The sequence below is a fragment of the Nasonia vitripennis genome, chromosome 2 (genome assembly GCF_009193385.2).
Source record: "Nasonia vitripennis strain AsymCx chromosome 2, Nvit_psr_1.1, whole genome shotgun sequence".
In the NCBI taxonomy this organism is placed as follows: domain Eukaryota; kingdom Metazoa; phylum Arthropoda; class Insecta; order Hymenoptera; family Pteromalidae; genus Nasonia; species Nasonia vitripennis.
In genome coordinates this window covers 13,359,124-13,384,582 of record NC_045758.1, presented here as the reverse complement: position 1 = coordinate 13,384,582, position 25,459 = coordinate 13,359,124, and the positions used below count along the sequence as shown (strand labels likewise).

Below are 25,459 nucleotides of genomic sequence, written 5' to 3'. Positions count from 1 at the left end.
AAAATCGCGAAATAAGCCTCTCTTTTTTTCTCATTCGCGTTCCGCGCGAGAGTTTACCGCGGGAACTTTCCGGTCTCTCTCTAGCTCCGTCTGCGGAAATTGGCGCACACCGTAGAAATTCCAGTATAGTAGGGTTGCTGCATACACACGCAGACACACGAGGCAGTGTATTACATAGAGGGAGAGAGCGGAAACGACTCACCGAGCATGATCTCCGCCTTGCCGGCTCGTCTCGGTTTGAACGACCACAGGCCGATCATAATAACAAGTGGTGGAGTCGCGAAGACGCCTACTACGTCGACCTGGTCCTGGCTATCGAGCATAGCCCGAGGAACGAGTCATCGAGAGCTGGCCGAAGCACTATTTTTCTTTCTCATCTTATGCGCGCAAATCTTTTCTTTTCTGGGCACTTGCGATCGGAGGAGATTACAATCAATCGGCCCTTCGAAAACTGATCGCCTCAATTATTCAACTATTCGAGACGGCGAGTTATTTTATTTGCTCTATTCGCGGTAAATTATTCAGAGGTAATGATCGCCCCACCTGCCGCCGCAGCGTCGGTGAAATAATAAACGCACAACCGATCTTCTCCGCGAGTACATGTACCGAAGCGCACGACAGTCTCGCTGCACAGTATACACACGCCCGGAGTCACATTATGCCGATAATCGCCGGTCTACCAGCACGCGGGCGACACGTGCGGGGGTGTATCCCCGGTGAGTAAACGCGACGCACACATCCACACCGCAGAGAGAGAGAGAGAGAGAGAGAGAGAGAGAAAGAGAGAGACGTCCTGACCGAACGACCGCCTCTACTAAACTAACGGTTCGCGCAGGTTCGTCATACCTGTGTGTCCGGCCGAGCAGACGTACAACGGGCCGCCCTCTCTTTGTGTATATAACTCGCGTACAGCCGACCACATACGTGTACGTGTGAGTGTATAGAGAGGGAGGAAAAGTCCGCCCCTTCGACGCACACGTGAGTAGAGAGGGCTGTATATACCGGCAGCGCAGGCGCCTAACGATAATTGCCCGCAAATTGACAGTCCTTTGCCGAGCATAGTGTGTCCGATAAGAGCTGCTGCTGCTGCTGCCGCAGCTCTCGTTTACTTCTTCTCCTCTCTTTTATCGGATTCACATCGTGCGGTGTCTCTCCGCGCCACGTGTACGTAAGAGGTCGACAAAACTGACTTTTCCCTTCGCGCGCATCTCCATTGACTCGGGGGCGGGGGGAAACTTTGATAAGAGCATTAAGCTCTCTCTGAAAATATCGAACGTGTGCGTGAGCTTATTGGCTCGCGAGCGCTGCAAGCTCTCTACATGTATACACACGCTGCTCGCAAATAACGGCTAATTTATTTATCGAGGCTGCGGTGCTGAGCGTGCGCCGCTTTTTAAAATTAATTTCCTCTCTTTCTCGCTCCTGCGCGAGCTTCTTTCAATTTCGAGAGGGGCGAATTCCGATGACGCGCGCTCTATACACCATACATATATATGTATATACAAACCGCCACCGCTGCGGACAGAGAGGGAGACCGAGGATTTAATCAAGCTCCGCACGGCGAATGGGAAAGTTTTCAATATCTCGCGCCGTGTGTATTTATTATAACGAATATACGCGGCATTTTAATATGAGGCTTTCCGCGGTATTTCGTTATTTCACCACCGAGCTGCTCTTTTCGCATAACTGACGCGAGAGCGCATACAGCACTGAAATTCGTTTCATTGGCCCTTACGGTCGCTCTGGTTATACATTGACAACTTCGCTTTTTTTTTTAATCAAGCTGCTGCGATGCCATTATGATCTCGCGCACTGAAGTGCCGGCTAACGAATCGAGCGAGCGCAGCTAATTAAACAGCGCTTGTTTTCTCCCTCGCGCGAAAAAGCTCCTGGAAACGTATAGATAGAACACATCGGTCGACGAAAGCCGTATCGAAAATCATAACTCCCCGCGCGCTTCTGCAGTATTACAGTCTGCGGAATGGACACAATGGCATTACATTCAATAATACATGTCCCGATCGAACTCGACTCTCGCGGCGGAGCAGAAGCTTCCGCCCAGCCCATAAAGAAGCGTTATTACGAGCGGCTCTGACGGAGAGAGAGAGAGAGAGAGAGAGAGAGAGAGAGAGAGAGAGAGAGAGAGAGAGCAGTTCATAAAACTTTTCCTCGCTCCGAGAGGGAATTCTCCGGAGAGATAAACAGCGGCAGCGGCCCGAGAGCTAATTCACCGTTTCCAACGACGAAAGCAAGAGATATATAGTCACTACTCTGCGACAGGCGAAAAGCGCGCGCGGACCCGATTTCACGCGTCGATACCTCGTGGCGGCGTTTATCGCTTCTCTCTGCGCGACCGAGTCCGTCCGAGCCTATATAAGAGAGCACGCCTGTGTATACCTCTATATACGCTGTACTGCTGCACAACGGTATAGTGTACAGTGGAGGAGAGAGAGAGAAACGGTTCGTTTGTCGCGCGAAAACAAACTCGAACGTGTTCTCGAGCGAAAACGCTACTGCCACTGTGCGCTGCTGCAGTAGCCGTGTTTAAGACACGTCGGGAAGTTGCGCTGCGCCTATATCTAGGTTTATACACAGTATACACACACAGACACATTGTGTGTTGCAGCGAAGCACGTACCAGCGGAGCTTTTTATATTTCGACGAGAGCGAGGGTTTGTTTGACGTATACAGTATACTACTGTCGATTATACACACCATATGTGTGTGTACGTGTGTGCTTACGGCCTGCAGATTGCATTTTCAAGCGCGCTGCTGCACATTTCGATTGTTTGCTCTTCTTCTCGCGAACTTGATGAAAGTGCCCGGCCGCGAGCTTTTTTTATTGCGCGCGTTCGCGGCAATTCCACTTCGCAAATATCGCTCCTGGTATAATTGAAGTTCTCTCTCTCTCTCTCTCTCTCTCTCTCTCTCTCTCTCTCTCTCTCTCACTCACTTGCTCGCGCGACAGCACAGGACAGCAGTTGTTACTTTAGCTGTGTAATCGTCGCCGCATTTTATTTTTATAGTCCGGCTCCTCGAAACTGCGACGCGATTACGCAAGACTCGCTACGGTATCTTACGTAACGCGCGATAGTGGCCCTTACATACTTTAATCCACTCGCGGAGAAGATGCAGCTCGTCGCCCGCCGCGATGATAAAACGCGCATATATACGTGATCCGGAGGGGCTTATTAATGCACGGATCGGAGGTTGCATAAATCATTCGATCGCCGAGAGTCTACATACAGCTATGTACGTGCGTGTATTCCGAGAAACTGGGCCGCTGCTTAAAATTCCACCCCCGCGCGCTCGCTACAGTATAGTCGTATTTTATACATCGCGGAGTCACGATCGCGCGCAATAAAAACACAAAGTTCGCGCTCAGCTCATACGCATCGGTCAGTAGGCCGCCGCTATACCGTCAACATTCCAGTCCCGGCGGCGGCGCAGGGGAAGGTGGATGATGTCCGCCGGCGGAATCGATATTCGACCGCCGCGCGCGCTGTAACGTTATACGGAAAATATAGGGCTAAAGCAGCGGCAGCGCACGTGTCCGCACTTATATAGGCGGACGCACACACCGAATGCGCGAGCTCCGATGAAAGTTTTGACGAGAGATATAAACATTCGCGCGAAAGCAAGGCTAGCGAGACAGTGGGAGGCGCAGGTGGAGCTACGTAGCGTTAAAAAAAGACAGTCCACGCGCGGATGGCCTAGACGCTCAATAATTCTGACGGCGCAGACGCTATGTACGTACATAGAACACATGCACGGCGGCGCGAGTGCAGGGCGCAGAGTGGAAAAGTCAATTTCACCGGCGAGGCAGCTCAAAGGTAATTACCCCCGCCGCAGCACGAGTCGTCGTTCGTGTAGGTGACCTAGTAGCAGTGTAGTGCGTCTCTGTCTCGATGCGAGAAAGATAACGATTCCCATCGTCGCGCAAACGCGAACGTGTCGCGAATACGATCCTCCGAAAAAAGCTCCAGCACTCGGTCACGTTTCCGCGCGCGCAAGCACGAGTGTGTAGTCAATTAAAAACAGAGAGGTGGAGCTTGCAAGCTTTCGCAATCGAGCGATCGATGAGCGTGTACAACTTGGGCGAACAATATGAATATATAGGCACAGGGCGATCCTCGCGAGAAAGAGACGGAGGACTAGTGTGTATAGAGAGAGAGAGAGAGAGAGAGAGAGAGAAACTACGACACGGCTGTTTATCAGAGCGCTGCAGCGCCGTTGTTCTGTCGTGCGTATAAAAGCCGCGGCGAGTTTTATTTAGTTCCAGGGCAATGAGTCCCTAATAGCAGGATGCGCAGCTCCTTTTCTTTACAACTTCCGCAATCCGTCGTTGTTATTGTCCGCCGAGACACTTACACACGCACACATGCGCGGCGGAAGAAAAGAAAGACGGATGATGCGGGAATCGATCGGAGCCGACTCTGTTGCGTCGTTTGTCATGGATCGCGCCGCGCGGGGACCGTTTTATACGGATGTTAAAGTGATGGCCGCGAGTATTGGAAGCGGAAAATTAGCCCGGACCGCAGGAAAAATTTATCTACCGTTTCGCGAGTTCGTTCGTCTTTCTTAGCGCGCGCGCGCGGCTATTACTCACGTTTTTCTCGCTCGCTCGCTCTTTCGTTGCCGGATTATATCGAGTGATGTATCGCCCCTCCCCGCGCACTGGATTAGAGCGTCGAGGCTTTTTGTCCGCGCGGACTCTTCGACAAAGAGCCTTATACATTATGGACGTTTTATCCGATCGTTTTTACGCTCCCAGAGCGGTGTAAAACTCGGTATAATTAAAAGGGCGCAAGAGCCTCGATAGTAATACACGGCGATAAAGTTCCGAAATCCGGGAGAAGTCATTAAACTTCTTTTGTCCGACAGCGCAGCGCAGAGCGGCTAATAGATATACGCGCGCGGGAGGCTTTAAAATTGAAATTAGTTCATTGTGATTCGCCAGCCGACTCTGCGGTCTCAATTTAAGTATGTAACTCGACATCGAAGTGCACTTTAGATTCTGCTACCCCTTCGCGCGAGCGTATATCTACACACACACACATAGCGGCGAAACTTTCCGGGACGACTATAAGAGACATTTTTCTAATTATAACGGCGAATCCGCGCGGAATTCCTCGTCGCGCCGCGCGTTTAATTAGATTTATTAGAACTCGTTATCAATGATGTACCAGAAAATGAGCGAGTGGTTCTATGACTAATTTTCAGTTTCTTAAACTTCCTCGTGAGAGAGAGAGAGAGAGAGAGAGAGAGAGAGAGAGAGAGAGGAAGTCAGAGCCGCGGAAAGTTCGTCTCGAGTATTCGAAAATTATCAGGTCGCTCTCTTTTTAACGCTTCTTCTCTCGATTAATCACTTCCCTGCCGCGCGCGCGCTGTACTCTGGATGGAGATTAACTCGCTAATTTAATGCTCAACTTGGAGCAAGAGAGAGGGAGAAAGATTTATCATTTCCCTCCGGCGGCGGCGGCGGCGGCTCTGCGTTTGAAATATTGTGCGTCGGAGAACTGTACAGTTTTGAAAACTCAATTCCCCCCCCCCCCCCCCCCTGATGGAGATATACGTAGGTACGTCGATGAAACGACGCCTGTAGCAGACACATGGGTGACGGACATTTATTTTACGTATACGCGCGTTACAGAATGATATGGTGATGATCGAGACAGAGAAAGAGATGAATGGAAGGTGATTCGGTGATGGGCTCTTACTTCTTATCCCCCAATCCATCATGGTTGAGCTTGTCTCTTCTTCTTCCTCCTCTTAAAGTCCTCGGTGTCTCTCGACTCCGCTGTACAATGTTATGCTACTTGCGCGAATATCCAAGCCGAAGAATAAAAAATCTTCTCGACTCGTTGTAATTGGTCCACTTAACTCTTCAGTTGGCGTATATAATATACTTTTCGTTCGGTCAATCGATGCGAGTATAGGTGCTTCGTTGAAGTGTGTCAGCGCGTCGATCGGAATTACTTCCCTCTCTGTCTCTGTATACCCTTTTGATTATCCTTAGACTTACGAGTATATATGTGTATAGTATATATATCCAGCAAAAAATAAAGCCTATCAAGAGTTCGCTTGTTGTTTTTGGTCCACTATCGTTCGGTGTGTAGTCTTGCTCGTTACGTCGTCTCTGTGTGTGTATGTGTATAATAATACGAATAGTCGTTAAAGTTGATCCGGAGGAACTATTGTACGACGTCTAATGAAAAAAGCATCTCTCTACGCGCTCGTGCATAGGACGAGTATACAATATGTAGATCGCATATAGAAAACATCGAGTGCATGTATACGTGGAGTACAATGTATAGGTATGCGTATAATGTCGTAGAGAGCAGCAGTCGAGTGCAGTTGGTCCTCGAGTCTCGGAGTTTCGTTGATTGATCACTCGGCGCGTGTCATCGCCGCTTGGTCCACGCGCTCTCACTGCAGCGCCGGGCTAATGATGGAACAACAGCGTGGCATCGTCGCATAAATCAATCGTCGGGGGCCGTCGAGCCCGTAAACTCGGGGCTTTTCACGGGCAATTTCACCTTGGCTCTCATTCTCCCTCTCCTCGCGCAGCGGAATTCGGCGCGCGGTTTTACGATGCCATTACATACAAATAGCCCCTCCGCAGCCGTCCGTCTCCATTAATCCAGGGAGCCGCGATCGATCTAATCCTCTCTCCTTCTCTCCGGCGCTTTTTCCGCTTTTTCCACCAACCAAACAGCCACGAGCTCGTAGTGCGGTATTACAGGGCCTGAAACGTATGAGTCGAGATCAGAGCGCAATGGGGTGGTTCGCGCGCGCGCGAGTAACGAGCCGACCCCATTAGCCGGAAAGCTCGACTTTTCGCGACCACGCCGATGTCTCAAACAGATGCCGCTGCTCGGTGCTCCTGCACTCGTGAGCGTCGCAGTCGATAGCGCCACAAGTTCAGTACACCTCCTCCTCGCGTGCGCGCCTGTGTGTTAGCAAGGTCGCGCGCACTCGTCCTCCTCGTGTGTCGTGTGTGTTTACACTCTTCCGCCGCACAGCTGTTCGCAAGCTCGGAGTAGAGCACTCCGCTCGAACTTTCCCCGGGTGCGCGGGTGTGCGCAAAATCTTGAGAAATTGTTCGGCAGCGAGGGACGACAGTCCAGCTGACGATACTCGTGAGCAGTGTGCGATACGTACAACGCAGCTGCGAAGGGAGAAACGAGCGGAAAGCACGCGCTCGACCCGACGAGCGTTTGCCGACTAGAGCAGCAGCACAGCACGTCCCGCGCGTCTACGCCGTCGCGGCTCTAGCCGTACTCGACTCGCGCCGGCGCAGCTCCGCAGCCAATGGCCGGGCCGACATTCCCTTGGCGCTACTCCGATTTCGGCTCGTCTTCTTTTTTCACAATCGCCGCGATGATCCTCGCCAGAAGGTTAAGGGCCGTCTTGACCGAGAGCCGCTTCATCTTCCTACCCATCACGCCGTGGTATATGTAGGGGCACGTGCGGTCGGCAGCGAACCCTCTTTTCCATTTTCTCGCTTTGTATACAGCTGCCCGAATTTCTGATGGTCCGCCGCGAGGTCAACGTCTGCGGTATCGCAGGGGACTTTGGAACACAAGCACGTGTGCTCGACGGTTTTTGTCCCCGGCAGAGGTGGCAATTAGCCCCGGAGCTTTTTCAGCCGAACGAACGGAAGGTCGCCGTGGTATAGGAAACATATTAGACCGGAGCCATAGCAAGCGCGGTGCAGGTTCTTACTTAAAGCCGGAGCCGAGCGCGCGCCTAACGACATTACAATTGCCGCACGCGGCATATAGCGCGCAGTCGCAGTTACAGTTTCAATTGTGTTATTCCGGCCGTCCGTCGTCGGCAATTATCAATTCGCAATCTTCATGCAAATCTCGGAATCGAGTTGGCTTCTCTCAGGTGAACTTCCTCGCCGCACGTGTGTCTCGCGCGCGCGCGCGCGCGCGGATTTTTCACGCGAAATCCGCGCCGGCAAGATAGGCAATCAGGCGATGCAAATTCAGCCGAGATCTTTCATTAAAACTTTCGCGGAAATGCATGCAAATTGAAAAAGTCAACTCTTCTTCTTTCTCCTCTTAGAGCTTGTAGCCTGCTCCTACGGCCAAAGTCCAAGTTCGAGCGATTAAGCGGCGCTCGCACTGGGACGGCCACATAGGTATAGCTTCAAAGAACGGAAATTCACTTAATCCCCCGCGGAGAAAGAGCAAGCGCGCTGCTGCTGCTGTTTTTATTCGGCGGCGGCACTGGCTACACACTCGAGAGCGCTTTGAAGCTCCCGCCGTCGTATAGTTCTCCTTTGTTTTTCTTTTAACCGCGACGCTCTCTAGCGCGCGTATACATACATATATAGCACGGGCTGAACGCACTCGCGCGCTGCACTCGACTTGCATTATGTCCTTCGGCGACTTCCGAGTCGAGTGGCTCCGGAGAATAAGAGCTTTCGTAGTCGCTGCGCGGCCTGTATATTCGCGCTGCTATAGAGGAGCCGCTAAATGGGATTGCATTGTATTGCAAAGTTTACATTCAATCGGAGGGGGGCAAGGATATACAGCACACGTGTATAACGTGAGCGGAGCATCGATTTTCGCGGTCGCGGGCATGAAAGTGCGCCATTCAGAGGGAGTGTACACGGCGCAGAGATGAGATCTTGATTAAAAAGGACAGTTGGCCGATAGTTTGACGCGCGCGAGCGCTATCGCCGATCTCGAAAATGACCCTCTCTCCGGAGGCCCTGATGCTCTGTTTCTTATCGGCAAATTGAAAACGGAGCAGCGTATACACGTACAGCGTTTTGAATGCGTATAGTAAGCGAGTAGGCGAGATGTCTATCGCTTTTTCGAGAAAGAGTCGTTAGTCCTCGTTAAAAGCATCAGCGGTAATCCGAAGGTTTAACGAGACGCCGCATTAACTTCTAATTAGCGTCGCTGATGCTTTTTCTAATACGGCATTAGAGGAGCAAATCGCTGATTAGGCGTTTATGGAGCGCTCCGAGACTGACCTCGAAGCTCGCGCGCACCAATTTCCTTTCCGGGACGATTTACACGCGCATATCGACCGCTTGGCCATTGTGTGGTGTGTATAAGTCTCTCTCTCTCTCTCTCTCTCTCTCTCTCTCTCTCTCTCTCTCTCTCTCTGTGTCGGTGTGTATCGGTTTATGCACGCGCGCTATACACTCGAGCACAGTCCATTACCGATATTTGTTTGCGCCGCCGCCGAGGAAAATGGAAATCGAATGAAAATAATTCTCCCTCCCCCCGGTGCTGCGTATACGCGAGGGAAATCCCATTAGACTCTGTGACGTATAGTATACACTCGTCGCGTACATATATTCTCTCTCCTTTATAAGCGAATCTTTTTCAATCGTCCTCCGCAAGCGAATCACATGAATTATACGAAAAGAAGCTTTATGTAATCGCGCGGGAAAACAATGTCGGAATCAGCCCGACTGTCCAAACAGCGAATTTCCATCTTCAAACAGCGAGTCGCTTAAGAAGATCCATCTCTCCGCGCTGTAAAATAGTCCGCTCTCGCGACGGGAGCAAAAAGAAAGGCTTACATTATTACAGGCGGAGGGGATGATTCTTCGCTATGCAGATATCGGAGCGAATCCGTAATGAAGGAATAATAGTCGACGAGCCGTGCGGCTGCGCCGAACTCGAGAGAAAATTGGCATCCGCGCGTGCGATCGTTATACATATACAGTGTGTACACGCCCGGACGCAGAGGAGAGCAGAGTATTCTCATTAAGTCGCTAGAGAGCTGCTGTTGCTGCTGCTGCAGAGCGTCAATATTGCCGTTGCGCAACCGTTATGCCGAGTTATGCAAGCGAGCTCGGGACAAGTCGCGTTCCTCGGATCTGTGCGCCGCCGCGAAATTAAGTGGCCGGAGAGATTCTTCGGAGGAGAGTCGGGAGGATTTTCGTCGAGTGCTCCATACACCCGCACTGCGCTTTCGAGTGTACACAGCTACTCGCGGAGATGTACTCGTATAAACGACGTATAAACGTCAGCCACTCTTTTTCCTCGCATCGCAATCAGCTAAATCCTCGGCACAGTTAGAGCTCTTCTAGTTGCCGCTGCTGCTGCTGCTGGCTGTGGAAAATTTAAGTTGTGCCTTTGAGCTGCTAATTTCATTACCATACACACTGCGGAGCCGCGTATTTACATAGCCCGAGATTATTCCGAATTACGAATATCATCACGAGTGCGCATCTAATTAAGCGAATTTGTATAATGGCAACATCAAAGCTCCGATTTCGCCCTCCTCCTCTCTCCATATACGCAATAGCTCTAATCCCCGCAGCGGCGAAAGAATATATCGCGTTATTATACACTATGTGCTAGTCGGAAATGAAAATAACGAAGATCGTAGAGCCGCTCGTAGCTCTGCGGTGCTGGAAGGCGAAATCCAAAAGGAGATGAATGAGCTTATAATTATGGTTACGGCGCGCGTGCGCGCGCAGCCGGGCTTTGTAGTTATTTATTCCCTTTGCACGCGTGAGCGCGAGCGGTACTGCATCTTGAAAATTCAAATTACGAGCCCGCAAACAACTTGCGCCGACCCGTATATAGTAAGCTCTCTCGTCGGCAATTTTTACGGCAACGAGTGAGAGAGAAAGAGGATATGAAGCCCGCTAAGTGTACATCCTCCGTAAAAAAATACGCGCACCGCCGCGACTTTTCTCGTTTTCATCGAGTTTTCTCGTTGCGACCTGGGCGGGCCGAAGTTCTCCTTTCTTGAATTACGATGCTCCCGGCGGCGGTGCGGTGGCTCCGCTCCTGAATGTTTTCAAGAGCTTTTGTTACCGTTAATAAATTTAAATCGAGTGCGCGCTCTATACTCGCGAGTGCTTTATTCCTTTGTGCGGTTCGGATAGAGCTTTCGAATTTTCAAAATTCCCAGAATGCAGTACGCGGAACAATCCGAAAAAAAGCTCCCAAACGCACAACTCGCAAACTAATTCCGCCGGAGCTCTTCGCGCCGCGCAGCGCAAGAATTCCACGGGCAATAAGTATCCGAGGAATTCGTCGAGTCTGCCTCCTTCCCCCCGTACATAGCGCACTCCTATGTATAACGTATAACGTATACGAACCTCCCTCCGACAAGCCGCAGAGATTTCGCAGGTGCGCGCCGACAGTATTATAGTTCTCTCTTTCTCTCCCCCTTGCTTCCACGCCTCGTAGCGTAGCCGGCTCTAACGAAATTGCGCGCGAATGCTCTCTCCCAGTGGCTTTTGTCGTCCTTTAATTGCCGGATGAAACGGGAATTTCCGGCAGTGCGCATTAATTCCACGCGGGTTCCGATACACGCGCGTGTATGTGCGGAGCAGCTAGTAGCTTTGAGCGCCGCTTCCGCGCGTTATAATCTCTTCTGAAGCATAGCTCTGGGTGTACTCTTCATGAAGCGATATGCTCGCGCAGCTTTTCGAGAGATGCGGATATTCGACAAGGGTTGAAGTTTGATGGAACTCGAGAGCGAACGGACGACGCGATAAAGATCAGGGGTACGAGTGGAGGATTTTCATGGGGCTGCGGGCTTCGGGAATTCCGGAGCGAGAGAGTGAGAGAGAGAGAGAGAGAGAGAGAGAGAGAGAGAGAGAGAGAGAGATGTTGCCCTCGTGAAAGCTTTACGGCAAGGGACGCGAGCCGATGAGCGTGTTTGCGGCCCGAGTGCGGATGAAAGATTTTTGAGCTTTACGGCTGAGGGAGTTTTACATTCATCCACTTTTGTCGCGCTTTTCCTTCTTTTTATACTTATACACACCGTATGGAAGCTCGCGCCGGAGGTGATGGATAGTCCCCGCACACTCCCCATCTCTGTAAATTAAAATTTTCGCGACGCAAAAACTCCGAAATACGTCAACGCAGCCCATCAATCTGACCTCCTGGAGCTAGGGTGGAATAAAAGCACATAAAAATCTTCGAACGCAAACACGCGCGCGCGTGCTTGAAATAACCTTCTCCCTCCCGTACACGCGGAAAATTCAAATTTGACCTGCTGCACCAGCAGCGGCTCGAGTAATTACATGCGCGAGCTTGAGCTGGCGCTCGTAACGCAATTACGTATATTTAATTTGCGTAAGCGCGGAAGAAAGAAAAGCGTCTGAAGAATTTCCATAGCTTTTGCGGGGGAGGTGGAGAATTTATCCACTCGAGAAAAGACTCTTGCCCCGAGAGCGAGCTGTAATTGAAGGGGCTAAAGTGATTTTCGCGCGACGCTGTTATCGAAAGGGCTGCAGCGCGGCCAAAAATAATGATCGACCCCCCCCCCCCCTTCCAGGTCACTTGGACAAATTGATTGCGTGTACGCGCGTATATAGGTGTGTACGTCAAAGCGGTCGGCGACGATAAAATATTATATGGCCGGACGAGTATTGTCCAGCGCAGCGGCGCGAGATATGAATTTTCGGCGCTCTTCGCGGAAATCGTATATGCGCGTGGGAGAGAGAGAGAGCCGGTTGTAAATTTAATACTTTTCGATCGCTTTAATACTCGTGAAAATTCGCCGTTTCTCCTGCAGCTCTCCCGTCGAATTCGTACGCGTTTTTCGCTACGAGCGCGCGAACGAGATTTAATGGCGCACTCGAGATAGAGAGCGAGCGCGTATACGCGGTTCGCGCAAAAACTAATGTGTTTAATTATAGCTGATGGCTTTAATTGTGCAATTTTCTAGTTTGCCGTAATAATGGGCTTATGTATATATACGTCTGTGCGCGAAGAATTTTTCCTTGGCGAATAGCAATCTCCGGGGTGCACGAGCACTTTATTATTGCTGTGTGCACGAGAGAGCGAGTGGCATTATGCAACGCACTTTCATTTCTAACAAGACGCTTCCTCTACGTCGAAGAATCCTTTTTCCGTGTTAAGCATACAATGGAGTGCGTTTACGGCAAAATCTGCTAATCAAATTTCGCGCAAAAGACGGCTTTATCGACAAAAATAAACAACGACGTGATTAAAGTTATTAAATTAACGCCGAGTGCGCTCGTCCCTGCACTCCGACAAGATGAGTGTTAATTTCGTCGATAATTATCGTAATTAACAAACGCATCCCAATAATCGAACGAGGTAAATAAATATTGCCTTCGAGCGCGCGCGCGCGTGCAATTATCGTGCGGAAGTCATGCGCAGACACACACGCGCTGCGCTGTAGATACCATATTATTTTTCATCAGCGCAATCGGCGCGCACACACGATTTACATTACTGCGGCGCAGCATCGTTGGTAATAATCGAAATGCAAAAAATAAAAGAGAATATCGTGGTGTATATGTGACTCACCTCTCGTGGACGGATGGTTCATGAGAATTGCCAGGGGACACTCGTCATCGTCGAGAATGTACTCCTGATGCGCGTTTCCGTTCGCATTCTCTCCGTTGACCTGTGTGAACACACAATACGTGGGATTAATTTTTTTATTCGTATCTCGAATATTCCAGCCACAGCGACAGAAAAACAGGTTTCATAGTATCGCCGAGAAGAATAAAAAATAACAACAGCAGCGCGCGGCATTAGCGGAATTCCGGAGGATTAAGCTTGGCCCTCGGCCAGAACTTTTCAGCTCGTTCAGCTGATTCCGAGCGCGGCGAATCCCTTTTTGCATTTTTACGACGCCGCGAGAATTTAATCTAACTCGAGTCTCCCACCTCTCTCTCTCTCTCTCTCTCTCTTTTTGTTCGTCAAAAAAAGCGCGATTTTCGAATGTGAAACGAGCTCGTTCATTCGCATCCCGCGCGGAAAATCAATTACCGTATCGAAGCGTAACGAAACTTCTATACGCGCGTGCACTATCGCTTTTTTCCAGTTCTCCGAAGCTCCATCGCCCGAGTAAAAGCTTTTTAATCATGTGATCCGACTCCCGACTAACAAAGCTCTAGCGTAATTTAATTGTGTCCTGCCCCGAACTGCTACACACACACAGCGATAAAAAAAGGAGAGGAATAGTGGTGCGCGATAAAAGACTCACAGACGGCGAAGCGATTTCCCGAATAAGAGGTGGCGCGCCTTTCGCCTCGAGCTTTTCCCTCCAAGCTCCCGGCATTACCGACCGCTTTCCGGCAGTACAGAAATCGCCGCGTCCAGTCGCGCGGGTGCTTTTGTAGCTGCCTTATCGAGCGTGACGAGCGCGCGGCGCGAGTTTCGTTCTGCACAATGCTCGACGAGGTACGTACCTACACGCGAGAGAGTTGACGGCCGGCGTTTTTATTCCTGCGCGCGTTCCCGGGGATTACGTAAATTAGCATTGCACAAAGAGGATGGAGTTGGTTATTTAACCGGCTCGAGAGGAGCTCGTCGAGGTTTTCAATTCCGCGGGAAAGTGTAATGAAATTTATCGAAGTTGTTTCAGAGCGACGAACAGCACTCATGTACACTTTGTATTTAAAAGTCAATTAGCGATGCGCTTCGTTCTCTCGCTCGTTCCACGGTATTTACTTTCAGCTTCTAAACGACGCTGCAATAATAAGCGCGAATCACACGCTCCGTTACGCGCTGCACACTCGGCCTCGATTGAATTACCCACTGTATAATATAGACTAAGTAGACGTAGTGCACACACGCGCTCGCAAAACGTGCTCGGCTCCCAAAACACCGAGCGCGTATTATGAGCACGCTCGATAAACAGCATTATAGGCACGGCGCGGAGCTCAGCTGCATCAGCGGGAAAAAAGCTCCCTCCGCCGCAATTTTAAATTTCCAAACTCGCGTCATTATCCCCCGCGGAGCGAGAGCGAAGCGTTATCCTAAGCGACGAACTTTCCACTCCGTGCAGCAACAAAAACACTAATGCAGCGTGAAGAAGAGGCAGAAGAAGAAGAAGACGTAGAAGAAGGCGAAGAAGGAGAAGAAGTGGCAAAGTTAAGCGACTGAAAAGTGTACACACGCGTGTGTATGCCGTCATCGAGAGCACTTATCTGCCGTGAGTATATACAGCTAGCTTGCACATAAATATCGATCAAGCTCCGCTTACCTGAACGAGGCAGTACTGCTGCGGGTCGACCTTCTCGAGGCCGTACTTTGCGAGCATCTCCCTCACGACCTGTGCGGCCGAGTCCCTTATGCTCAGCAGCAGCGTCTTGTACGGCACGTCCTTGCACAAAGCTTCGCCGTAGATCTTGAGGGTGCCTCCGGTGTCCGGGCCGCCGTCCTTGCTCCGGAACTGCTGAAGCTTGCGCTCGAGCTTTTGCTGTCGTCGACGACGCATCACCGCCTCGGGGTTGGAGATGCTGCGCGTGAAGCTCGTCTCCGGCAGCTCTGCGGACAGACGGGGAAATGTTCATCGTCAGACGGGATATAGAGTCGGGGAGCTTTAATGCACTCAAAGGAACGCGCAGTGGTAGCGGCGCCGTTTAATTATCCGAACTTTTCACGAGAACCGATGGGGTTTAATTGAAAACGGCATTACCCGGGGAGATGGTCTCGCCTTTCTCTCTCTCTCTCTCTCTCTCTCTCGCTCTCTCGTCGTAAAGAATACCGTGTCTTGAGAGAGTAATTTACGGAAGTTTGGACGATTTTTCCAGCGCGAGTTCGTTATGAAAGTTGCGGCTCGCGGGTTTTACAAATTGTGCTGGCTGTGTGTGTGCGGTGATGATGAGTGCGGAGAAAGAGAGGAAGCTGAAAAAGTTTGTATCGAAACGCGATGAAAGTCTATTTAGCTCTTCTTTCAAGCTCTCTTTTCCCGTCGAACGGGGTCAAGGAAAATTATTTCAGCGAGAGAGAGAAAGAGAGAGAGAGAGAGAGAGAGGCGCTAAAGGATCTCCGTTGACTTTTCGAATTCCCGACGCAGTTTCGCGTTCGCTTCTTGTACGAGCACGAAAAATACTTCGCCCTCACTTTTTCTCTTAATAATCTCGACTAAAGTTACACACACACTCAGCGCTCCGTTAACTATGCTGGCAGCGCTCTCTCGAAACTTCGCAAATTACAACTCCAGCATAAGCGCGTGCCATACACCCGGAAGATTTTTTACTCACTCCCGGCAATTAACTTCCGTCTCCTGAGCGCGCGCAAAACGCCGCGGAGTTTTTCAATCATCCTCGAGACGATCGCCAGCTCCTAAAAATTCACTCTTCGATATGTATCCGCGCACCTGCATATCATATCCGCGAAAACAGTCGGTGGCGATAAAAAGCCAACTCTAATCCACTATACGTCCCGGCTCTTCTCGCCTCGACGATCGAGTATAATAGAGTATACGTTATATACGGCCAGGAATCCTCTTCTCTCTCCCGTAATCCCGATCGAGCGGAGAGAATCAACTGAAAGAGACAGACAGCAGCGCATGTTTTTGTTAGCTCTCGAATCGCGTGGCCTATATATAATATATAGACCGCGCGCGCGATGGTACAGAGTTCTCCGGTTCACTATACTCTACCCCCCCCTCTCTCTCTCTCTCTCTCTCTCTCGCGGATCGACGCCAGCAGCCGGTATATCGCTGGCACTGTCGCCGATTAGGGAATTATCGATTCGACGTCAGAGCCGCGACGTCGAGTATAAGCTGCGAGACAGAGAGCGAGAGACGGCTTTAAGGGAGTATAGCGGAGAGCTCCTGGCAACCGCGAGCCGGCTAATCGATGCGCCGCTCTGGGACGCCGCACAACAACGCTATACACACACACACACACTGCTTTCCGTACGCGAGTATTTCTATATACTCGTGTGTGCAGCTCTTTTATTACCATTATTACTACTCTCCGTCGTCGGATCGACCGCGAAAAGTTCGCCGCTTTTATTTTCCCGGCTTTTTGCGCGAGCGCCCGCGCGAATTGAAAAATGGCATAGCAGGAATCGCACGTGGGGCCGCGCGGTGTGAAAGGATCGAGCTTTAAAGGATCGTGCGAGCAGCGCGAGGAAAAAAGAATATCGAATGAACCGGCGGCACTACCTCTCTCTGTCTCTCTCTACATCTGCGCGTACATTTGAATAGTCTTTGGTAAATGGACAGATGTCGATTTTCACGCGGGAGTTTCGGGGTTGAAATCACCCTTTCAACCCTGCTACGAGAGCAATTAAATTTTTCCTTTTTTAATTTCACGCTCGGATGAGCCCTTGTGCAGCGCAGTGGCGCATTCGTACACACTGACGCTGTAAATTGCACCGGGACGGTCCACGGCGTATAGAGAGGAGTCTTCGAACAATCGATTCAGCTCCCGATGCTTTTTTTCACATTCTTTATCCTTTTTTCGCCGAAAGCGAGGTGTTCGAGACGAACCTTTGTAAAGCAATTCGCCAAAAGCGCCGGTCTTTTTGCCGAAAATAATCGAAATTAAATAGCCGAAATCCAATTAGATGAGAAAAAGAGTTTCCGTTCGCTATTGTCGCAGCTTGATCTAGCGTTAATTCGAGGCGCGCGCATGAAGGTACGAGAATTCAATTGTGCGCGCGCGCGAGCTTTGCGAGTATACGAATATAGATGGAGTCCATTAACGATCGCTCGATGAGAGACATTATACACGCGCTTTTATGGATAGGTATCCGCATCACGATCTATTAATACGCAATCGGCGACGGGATTCAACGAGTCTCTCGCGCATACGATAGTTGCGGATATTTTCCAGCAATAACAACGATATAATCGCGCAGTTACGTAAGTTTCTCCGCGTCTGTCTATCGCTAGCGCGACGAACAAAGCACCGACGCGAGGCTTTATAATTAGACTTTGTTCATCGCCGAGAAGGTTCTCTTATCGCTCGACTACACGACTCCGCGATAAGAGACCTGACTCACCTGTGTAGAGTTTTTCGGCGACGCCGTTCTGGTCGAGCGGCGCCGCGTTCTCGTCCTGCTCACTGGCTGCTCCAGCGCTTTTGAGCCTGCTGAGCTTTTCCTGCTTCTTCATCTGCTTCTTCTCGCGCTTGCTGAGCTTGCGCCGGAAGCTCGACGCCTCGGCGAACCCGACGCCCTGGGCATTGGTCTTGTCGTCGATGCGCCGCAGAAGGAAGCGACCCTCACGGTCGTCTATGTGCCAGTTCAGCTGGACCAGAAGTGGCTTCTCCTCCAGGCCGAGCTTGCGCTCCTCTGTGGGTCAAAAGCAATATTATTCGCGAAACTGGTTACCATTTTTTTTTTGCTGACTCGAGGCTATTCTCGGAATACACTGCAATACCAATAACAAAGTTTTCTCTCTGCATGTCCCTCAACGAGTTTATTGTACATGGCACGCGCGCTTTCGATTTGCCGTACGGAACAAAAACCTCGTTTCAAGTATTGAACAGCAATCTTTTCTCCCATTTCCGATACATAGAAAGAAAAGTCGTCGCTGCTGCTTTGGTTATATATTTAATCCGGGATAATACATGCAGATCCCGCTTAAGAGGAATCCGCATACACCGCTCGCGGAATAAATTGAATACAAAAATTGATTTGCCATCGACAGGGAGTTTCTCTCTGTCTCTTTGCGAGCGAGCGAAATTGAAATCGAGAAAAAAGCTGCGAGAAGCGTGCAGTTGATATACAGTTATAATTTTAATCCAGTGCCAAGCTTGCTAAGACCGGCGACGTCAGGTTGGATGAGTGGAATTTCAGCGGCAGCAGCAGCAGCATAGCGCACGAGATTTACGCGTTGTGCCGAGGCTTTGAGATTTTAATAGAAACTGTCGTGGACTTTACAGCAGCAGGCGCAAGCCCTACGCCAAGGAGCGCAGGATTGCTTATTTTGCCTGCGGCCAAAGTAAACGATTGCCGGCGCATATGAGGTTCCGCCGCCACTGCTGCTGCTACACGGAGTCGGAAGGGAGAGGCGGATATTTTATTGAATCAACTGTACAGGGGACGTCGCGTGGTAGCCTGCGACTTTTCATAACATTCGAAAGCCTGTGTTTGACTGCGGGTAATCGGTTTCGCGGGAAATTCGAATTTCGAAATTCGAAAAGCTGTTTTTCATTTACCGTCGCGTCGAGTTTAGAGCCCGATTTTCTAGGCAATTTACGCGCGCGGACTAATTAATACCTTCATTTTAAGCGCTTATTTGCTCAGCTATATACACCCGAGCGATGCGTAATCTTATAAGCGTTTCGGCGAGATACTCATCAACTTCGCGTGGAATATTTTAACCGCGCTTTTATATTAGATGGATCGCGATAAATAATTCATCCCATCAGCGAGCTTTACGCGAGAGAGCGACGAATTCGCGAATTTTATCGAGCACGCTGTACAGCGAGCTACTATATATTCCGGGAGAAAATCGAATGGCTTACTTAAACATTCATGCGCATCGGTTTTGTAAAGGAGTAGCCCGTGGCAAATTTCTCGCGAGAGAATATAAGCTTCAAGCGGTCGTGAAAATCGCCGGTATACGAATTTTCGCGATCCATCGATTCGATCTGATTATCTCGCCATCGACGTGTAAAAAAACAATCCCACGGTAAATCGATCCGTGGAAAGTGTGCGTATTCGTTTCTAACCGGTTCATGATTCCAACTGCAGCGAAGCGCACCGCACCGGAGATTATGGTATTAATGTCACTTTCGTTTAATCCCAGACAAAGTTTCGAACTTTCGAGAGAGCTGCGAGCGGAGAGTATAGTATAGTAGTCGCGAGCAAACTTTCATAATTTTCCTCGAATTACGAAAATGATCGTTAGAAATTAACTCCGAGGCCTTTATAAAATATCTCGAGCGCGCGCGATATCGTCGTCCCGGCATCGGATCCCGTCGTATTTTATTACGTTAAATCCGTCGGCTCCACTCTCTCTCTCTCTCTCTCTCTCTCTCTCTCTCTCTCGCTATATCTCGAGAAATTCTATCAGAGTGGAAGCGTTGTTCTAGCCGCCGAAAAATAAGAGAAAGAGAGCATGGAAGCGAAGCTGCGCAAATTGGCTGATGGTCGGAAAAGAATTTCCCCATCTGCAAAAATACTTTTCCCAAGTGAGCGCTGACTTCAATTTCGATCATTAAAAGTTCGACATCGGAGTCAAAGGACTGGTCGCTACTGCGGAGGAAACGTCAGAGGAGCGAGCAAGAGAGGGCATTCGTCTCTCGCAAAGTAACTATCTCCCAGTAGCGCGCAGAGAGCGTGGAAGATGCGCGGAGGAACAAAAGATATTTTCGAAAGCAGAGAGTACGAAGTTGGAGGAACAGGGGGTGGGAGGAGTGGCACTTGCCGTTAAGACCCGCTTAAAATTCACCATTGATCACCGTGGCTCTCTATATCCGTCTCGAGAGATGCAGTGCGCGGGTATAGCTCTATATAGAATTATATCCCGGCCGGCAGCGATTTAGCTCGTAAATTCAGAGACGCAATTTTTCATGCGCCTGCACGCACGTCGTATAACCGCGGCGCGCGAAGCAAGGCAGCTTCACTCCTTTCTCTCCTGTCGCGCACGAAGTGAACGAGCAAGTACACAATAAAGGGAGGAAAAATAAAATGAAAAAAAAGAGAGCAGCACGCCTCGATCGCCGGGGTGTATAAAGTAAAGCCAGTGGAAGCTGGGCACATCATAATCCTCATAATCGGAGGGCGGCAGCGGCGAGCCTTGGACATAAAGCGACGCGAATCGTATAGCCGTTTTTATCGGCGAAAGCACTCACCTCCGTTCTCGTGGATCTCGTAAAGCGCGTACTCCGGCACCGAGAGCATTCGCATGTCTGGACGGAATTTTTCGATGAGCGTCTCGATGACTGCCTGGGTCGTAGCGTCCGAGGCCACCCTGATGCACTTGGTCGCCACCTTCTGGCCGCTGTCTTGGAAGTAGAACCGCATCACACCGTGGAACTCGAGGTCCTGCAATCGTCATCGTACACCTTATTATGCTGTATGTACAGGCATTATACGCGTGTCAGCCCCGTCTCGCTCTCTTTGCGCGCGGAGATAGCTGCGGCGGCGTATCGTTTTGCCGGAGACGTCGTCGAGCGGAGGAGCTCGAATTAATAAGAGACACCGAAGCTCCGCGTAATGCATGCATATACAGAGAGAGAGAGAGAGAGAGAGAGAGAGAGAGAGAGAGAGAGAGAGAGAGAGAGAGAGAGAGAAACGAGAAGCAGCTGCCACAGTGCCGAGAAGGGCAAACCGCAAGCTCGTTACGAGCTCTCGCGTTACGCGCCAACGCGGCTAATGAAATTCGAATGGTTGCTGCGACGCCAGCTATACACACGACGCGAAGACGCGACATGGTATTTGGTGTCAAAACAATCCAGCGTGTATAGCCGAGATTCTTCGCTCCTCTCCTTCGAAGTCTACCGCGGCTGTTGTTGACGAGACTCCGCAGAGAAAAAAGCGGCCGACTAATTGGCAGGAAAAGTTGGCCCCTTTTCGAGGACGTCTTTGCGCGCGCTCGCGTTTACAATCGAGTCAGCTGATGGTGACGGCTGCGCGCGCGCCTGTTATGAGTTTCCGCCAACGACGACGAAGGCGACGACGATGGGCTGCCTTAACGAATTTAATGCTTTGACGTCGTATCTAAACAGCCGCACGAGTGGCCGCAGACACCGCGCGGGGCGCGACTATACAGACTATTTCGGAAGGATTAAAACGTCAAAACGGACGGCGTTACGTGCCAGCCCCCCTGTATTTACCCTTTAAAAATGAATTTTATCGTCCCTTTTTGTGCCTCCTATCTCTGACGCGATGTGTGAGCAATGCAACGTTGTCGTTCGGGGATTTTTATTTGTTCAATTTATTACAGCTAGCCGACGACGAACACAAGCGCGTTTTTGCAGAGCTAGAATTTTTCCCTCTCATTCGCGGAGAGAGGGCACGTTTTAAAAAATTAAATATTGGAAAGCTCTGGAGTGTGCGCCGCGAGAGCGATATTTTATATAATGTGTAGTCCGGTTTTATCAATTTTTTCCCCTGGCCGCCGTCGCCAAACAAAGTTTCGAGTGCATACCTTTCATTCGCGAAAGTTGAATCGGATTCGTTATGTATTTTTTTTTCTACGCTGCCCCCGCGAGAACGAGCGGTTAAAGCGCGGGAATATAATTTCATCCCGCTCTCTCGGACACGCGCTGTATATATACATATAGTTATATTCTTTCAAAGCGAAACTCGGCCCGCATGCACGTAGGTATATAACGTTTCCCGTCGGCTCTAATTAGATCATTTATCCGAGCATCCGTACAAATAGCAGTCGTTGGCTCGAGCATTCGTTAGCGAGTATCCGGAAACCGTATACGATGTGTACAATGTTGATATGGTCGTAAATTATTATTGTAACATTCGATACGATACGCAACGATGATAAATCCCTTGGCGAAGCGCAGCCGTCGAAAAAAAATCCTAGTTCGTGCCCCGCGCGCGCGGTCCGGATGCATGATTCATCGGCCTCGAAGAGTCAAAAGCAGCGCATCGGAATTTCAAAGAACCGCTGCTCTCATATCGCGAAATTCAAGCTCAAAGGCCGCTGCATGCAGCAGACGAGAGCGTATACGCGCGCGGTCCTAAAGAAAACTCGTCTATAATGGCGAAAGAGTGTGTGTGTGCGTGTGTGTGTGCGCGCGCGCGCAGGTAAGGCAGACGCCGGCGCTCACGGATTCTCCCATTGCACACGTGCGTCTTCTGCGGGCAGCAGGCGTGTGCAGTTCTCCCGAGAAATCCAGGACAGCCGCTTGGAATTTCGCGCCTTGGAGTCGACGCCGTGCAGCGCGGCTTGCATAATTAAAGCGCCGCCTTTGACAGTGTGTATATGTCGCTCTGTGTACACACGGACACGTGCCGTATGCACACGGACACACTGGCTGGTTATACATACACTGCATAAAGAGCCAGGGTAGAGGAAGGGAGATGTGTGTTTGTACTCACCTCGTTCGGCTCGGAGAGCTCGAAAAGGTCCAGCCTGTTGGCGTTCCATTGCTGGATGACGCCGCGGAGGGCCTCGCGCTCGGCCTTCTTGCTCGCCGCTTCCGCAGCCATTCTGAAACAGGAAAGAGGAGACGTAGCTCGGGTTAGAGATAGAGAGTACGAACCGGGCCAAGGATGTTTAATTAGATAATTGCGAGAGAGGGACGCACGAGAGTCGCTGCATATAGCTCGAGCTATCTAGTCACTGCTCGTTGAGCGCAAAAAACGACGCCGGGCTTAAACGGCCGTGACGAGCCCTGCCCTTATACGTCTCTTTCTCTCTGTCTCGCTGCAGTGTCGTCTTGTGTATTTACGCGCAGAGAGTTGCGTAGAGGAGCGGGCGAGGCTCGTCACGGTCGCGAGAGCAACGAGGAGCCGGCGATTCTAATTAATTAGACGACTGCGCCAGCGCCCCTTTTCTTCTTTCCTAGCTCCGACAAGTTTTCGGCTCGACGCGTCTTTTCGGACTAACTGCTTTTTCCGTGCAGTAACGCTTTTTTCGAGCAGGCCCAGGAAACAACAATAGAAGCCGATATGAGTATACGCAGCTTTTAACGACGAAATTGGAGCTCGAAATTGCGCTCGACTAATTGCCGCTGTTAATGGCTGACGGATCTCTCGCGCGCGTGGGATATGGTCTAATTATTTTTTCACGAGTATACGCGCGGCAGCCGTCTATATAGAGGATCATCGTCGATGATGGAGATATACACGAGTGTTCGCGTGGGCGAGGATAGATCGATGACGGTTTTAATTGGGCCGCTGTTGTTTTTTCATTGTGCGCTTCGCAGAAAAAAATCGGCCGACGTTTGTTGGGTACAGTTACGGTGGGCGGGTTTTATTATTTCTTTCGATAAAAAGAAAATCGCTGTACTGATGCCTCGTGGGAAGATCCCTTTCTCCTGACGATAAGGAGCATTGATTCGCGACGGGACGTCGATGCGGCCGTTCTGTCTGTCGAGAGTCAGACAGTCCTAAGTATTTTTCCGATATCGAAATATTACATTAGTCAGTATCCCCGTGGCCTGCGTGCTGGCTTATATTGTATTATTTCGCGATTTTCACTATTAAAGTCGCATCAGGCGGTATTAGAGATATTTCCTTGCTGCGGCGAAAGAAAACGAGGTCGACGCTTTTTCTCTTGCCATCGCACACCGTGTATCGGGATTCGCATATAGCTCCCTATAATATGCAATAAATTTGCTAATTAAAAGATATTAAAGCGGGATATCCATTAAAAAGCTCCGAGCTGTAATTCGTCACATATTCGTCGCGCTTGATTATGTATAAACCCGCACATGATCAATAATAATAATAAATTACTACATCATCGTTACATTCGGGTCACGAATGCGTTTTGCAAAAAGCCTGCGAAATTGTATCAACATCGAAGCAGCTTCTACCTCTATATTTTAAACAAATATAACATGATAAATACACTGACTGCGTGTGCCGTATGTATTAATGTCACTCGAGCTCTCTCTCTCTCTCTCTCTCTCTCTCTCTCTCTCTCTCTCACTCTCTCTCGACGTGCGACACAAACGCGCGCGTGCATTAAAAACGGACACGCGCAGCGATAATTTTAATGAAGATGAGCTGCAATATCGAGCGCAAAAGAAGTGTTTATTCAGCCTCGCGCGTAAAATAAACAATTTCTCCCGTCGTCGCGCGCGCGCGCTGCTCGAACGCAACCGTTATGAATATTCGTCGCAGCTGCAGCGGCTGTTTGCTCTGCTTATAATTCAAAATCTACAGATTTTTCCGCACGCTGGACACTTCAAAACGTCTCCTCCTCCTATACAAATCAGAAGCACCGCGTAGTAGGTGGTCGACGACGACCGACGATCATGAGCGAGAAGTGTCCAGGTGCTAATAGACGTCCCCTCTCTGTAATACAGGGGCATCTCTCGCAAAGACTCCCCGGCGACGCGCACAAAGCGTCGACGGAATCACAGGGCTGACTCTCCGATCCGCTGAGTCGGAGTCTCATTAGCACACAATGCACGAGAGAGAGAGAGAGAGAGAGAGAGAGAGAGAGAGAGAGAGAGAGAGAGATGGGGAATGCGAGCGATTTGCGCCGGCCGTCCTTTCCGTCACACTGGCCGATTTAAAAGTCCGCATACGCGGCGCGCGTAACGGTAGAGGAGAGAGCGCGCGGGAAATTACGAATTACGATGCAGGATGCGCCGGATTATACGTCTCTCCGCGCGCGTATGCGTTTGAGTGGAAAGAGAGAGGGGGGGGGGGCGAGGATATACCTATATAAGAGTATAGCCAAAGGAAATTGAAACACCTTTCGCTGTATACAGATATACCTTCCCTCGCGATTGGCCGCCGCTTGATTGGCACACGCGGCGGCGGCGCAGGGCTATGCTCTCTCTCGTCGCGCGTGTAGTGGCTTTGAGTGCTTTCGAATGAAACGCCGCCGATGTAAATTTCATGGAAATTGCTTTTCGGGCGCTCTAGCTCTCTCTCTCTCTCTGTGTCGTCGTCGTCCTTTTTTTTAACTTTGATTTCGACGCGCGCGATGATGCTTTGTTTGCGCCTTTTATGACGGAAGAGAGAGAGAGAGAGAGAGAGAGAGAGTGGGAGCAGCTTGTCGAGTATTTTTCAGAGAGAAATATGTGCGCGAGCGCGAGAGTGGAGAGCAGAGAGGGCAAGAGCGCTGCTGGAGGGACGGAAAAATTGTG

At 50.3% G+C, this 25,459-nt stretch overlaps 1 protein-coding gene across 15 annotated transcripts in view; it reads right to left on the bottom strand.

Annotated features, from left to right (window-relative positions):
- Nucleotides 1–25,459, bottom strand: part of LOC100122125 (afadin) — a 73,278-nt gene that overhangs the window by 25,851 nt on the left and 21,968 nt on the right. For 11 of the 15 annotated variants that reach the window (XR_004226574.1, XR_004226575.1, XR_004226576.1 and 8 more), the window contains exons 2-6: nt 22,731–22,842; nt 20,522–20,714; nt 17,721–18,011; nt 14,965–15,248; nt 13,278–13,377 (exon numbers count right to left, since the gene is read on the bottom strand). Coding sequence is in view for 12 of the 15 variants with exons in the window: in XM_031922542.1 (XP_031778402.1) it covers nt 13,278–13,377; nt 14,965–15,248; nt 17,721–18,011; nt 20,522–20,714; nt 22,731–22,842 (980 nt within the window). In the remaining 3 variants the exon portion in view is untranslated. Of the gene's footprint in view, nt 1–202; nt 817–5,720; nt 7,230–13,277; nt 13,378–14,964; nt 15,249–17,720; nt 18,012–20,521; nt 20,715–22,730; nt 22,843–25,459 lie in introns of those variants that run through there. The other 4 variants (XM_031922547.1, XM_032597693.1, XM_031922546.2 and 1 more) reach the window with 2 other exon arrangements.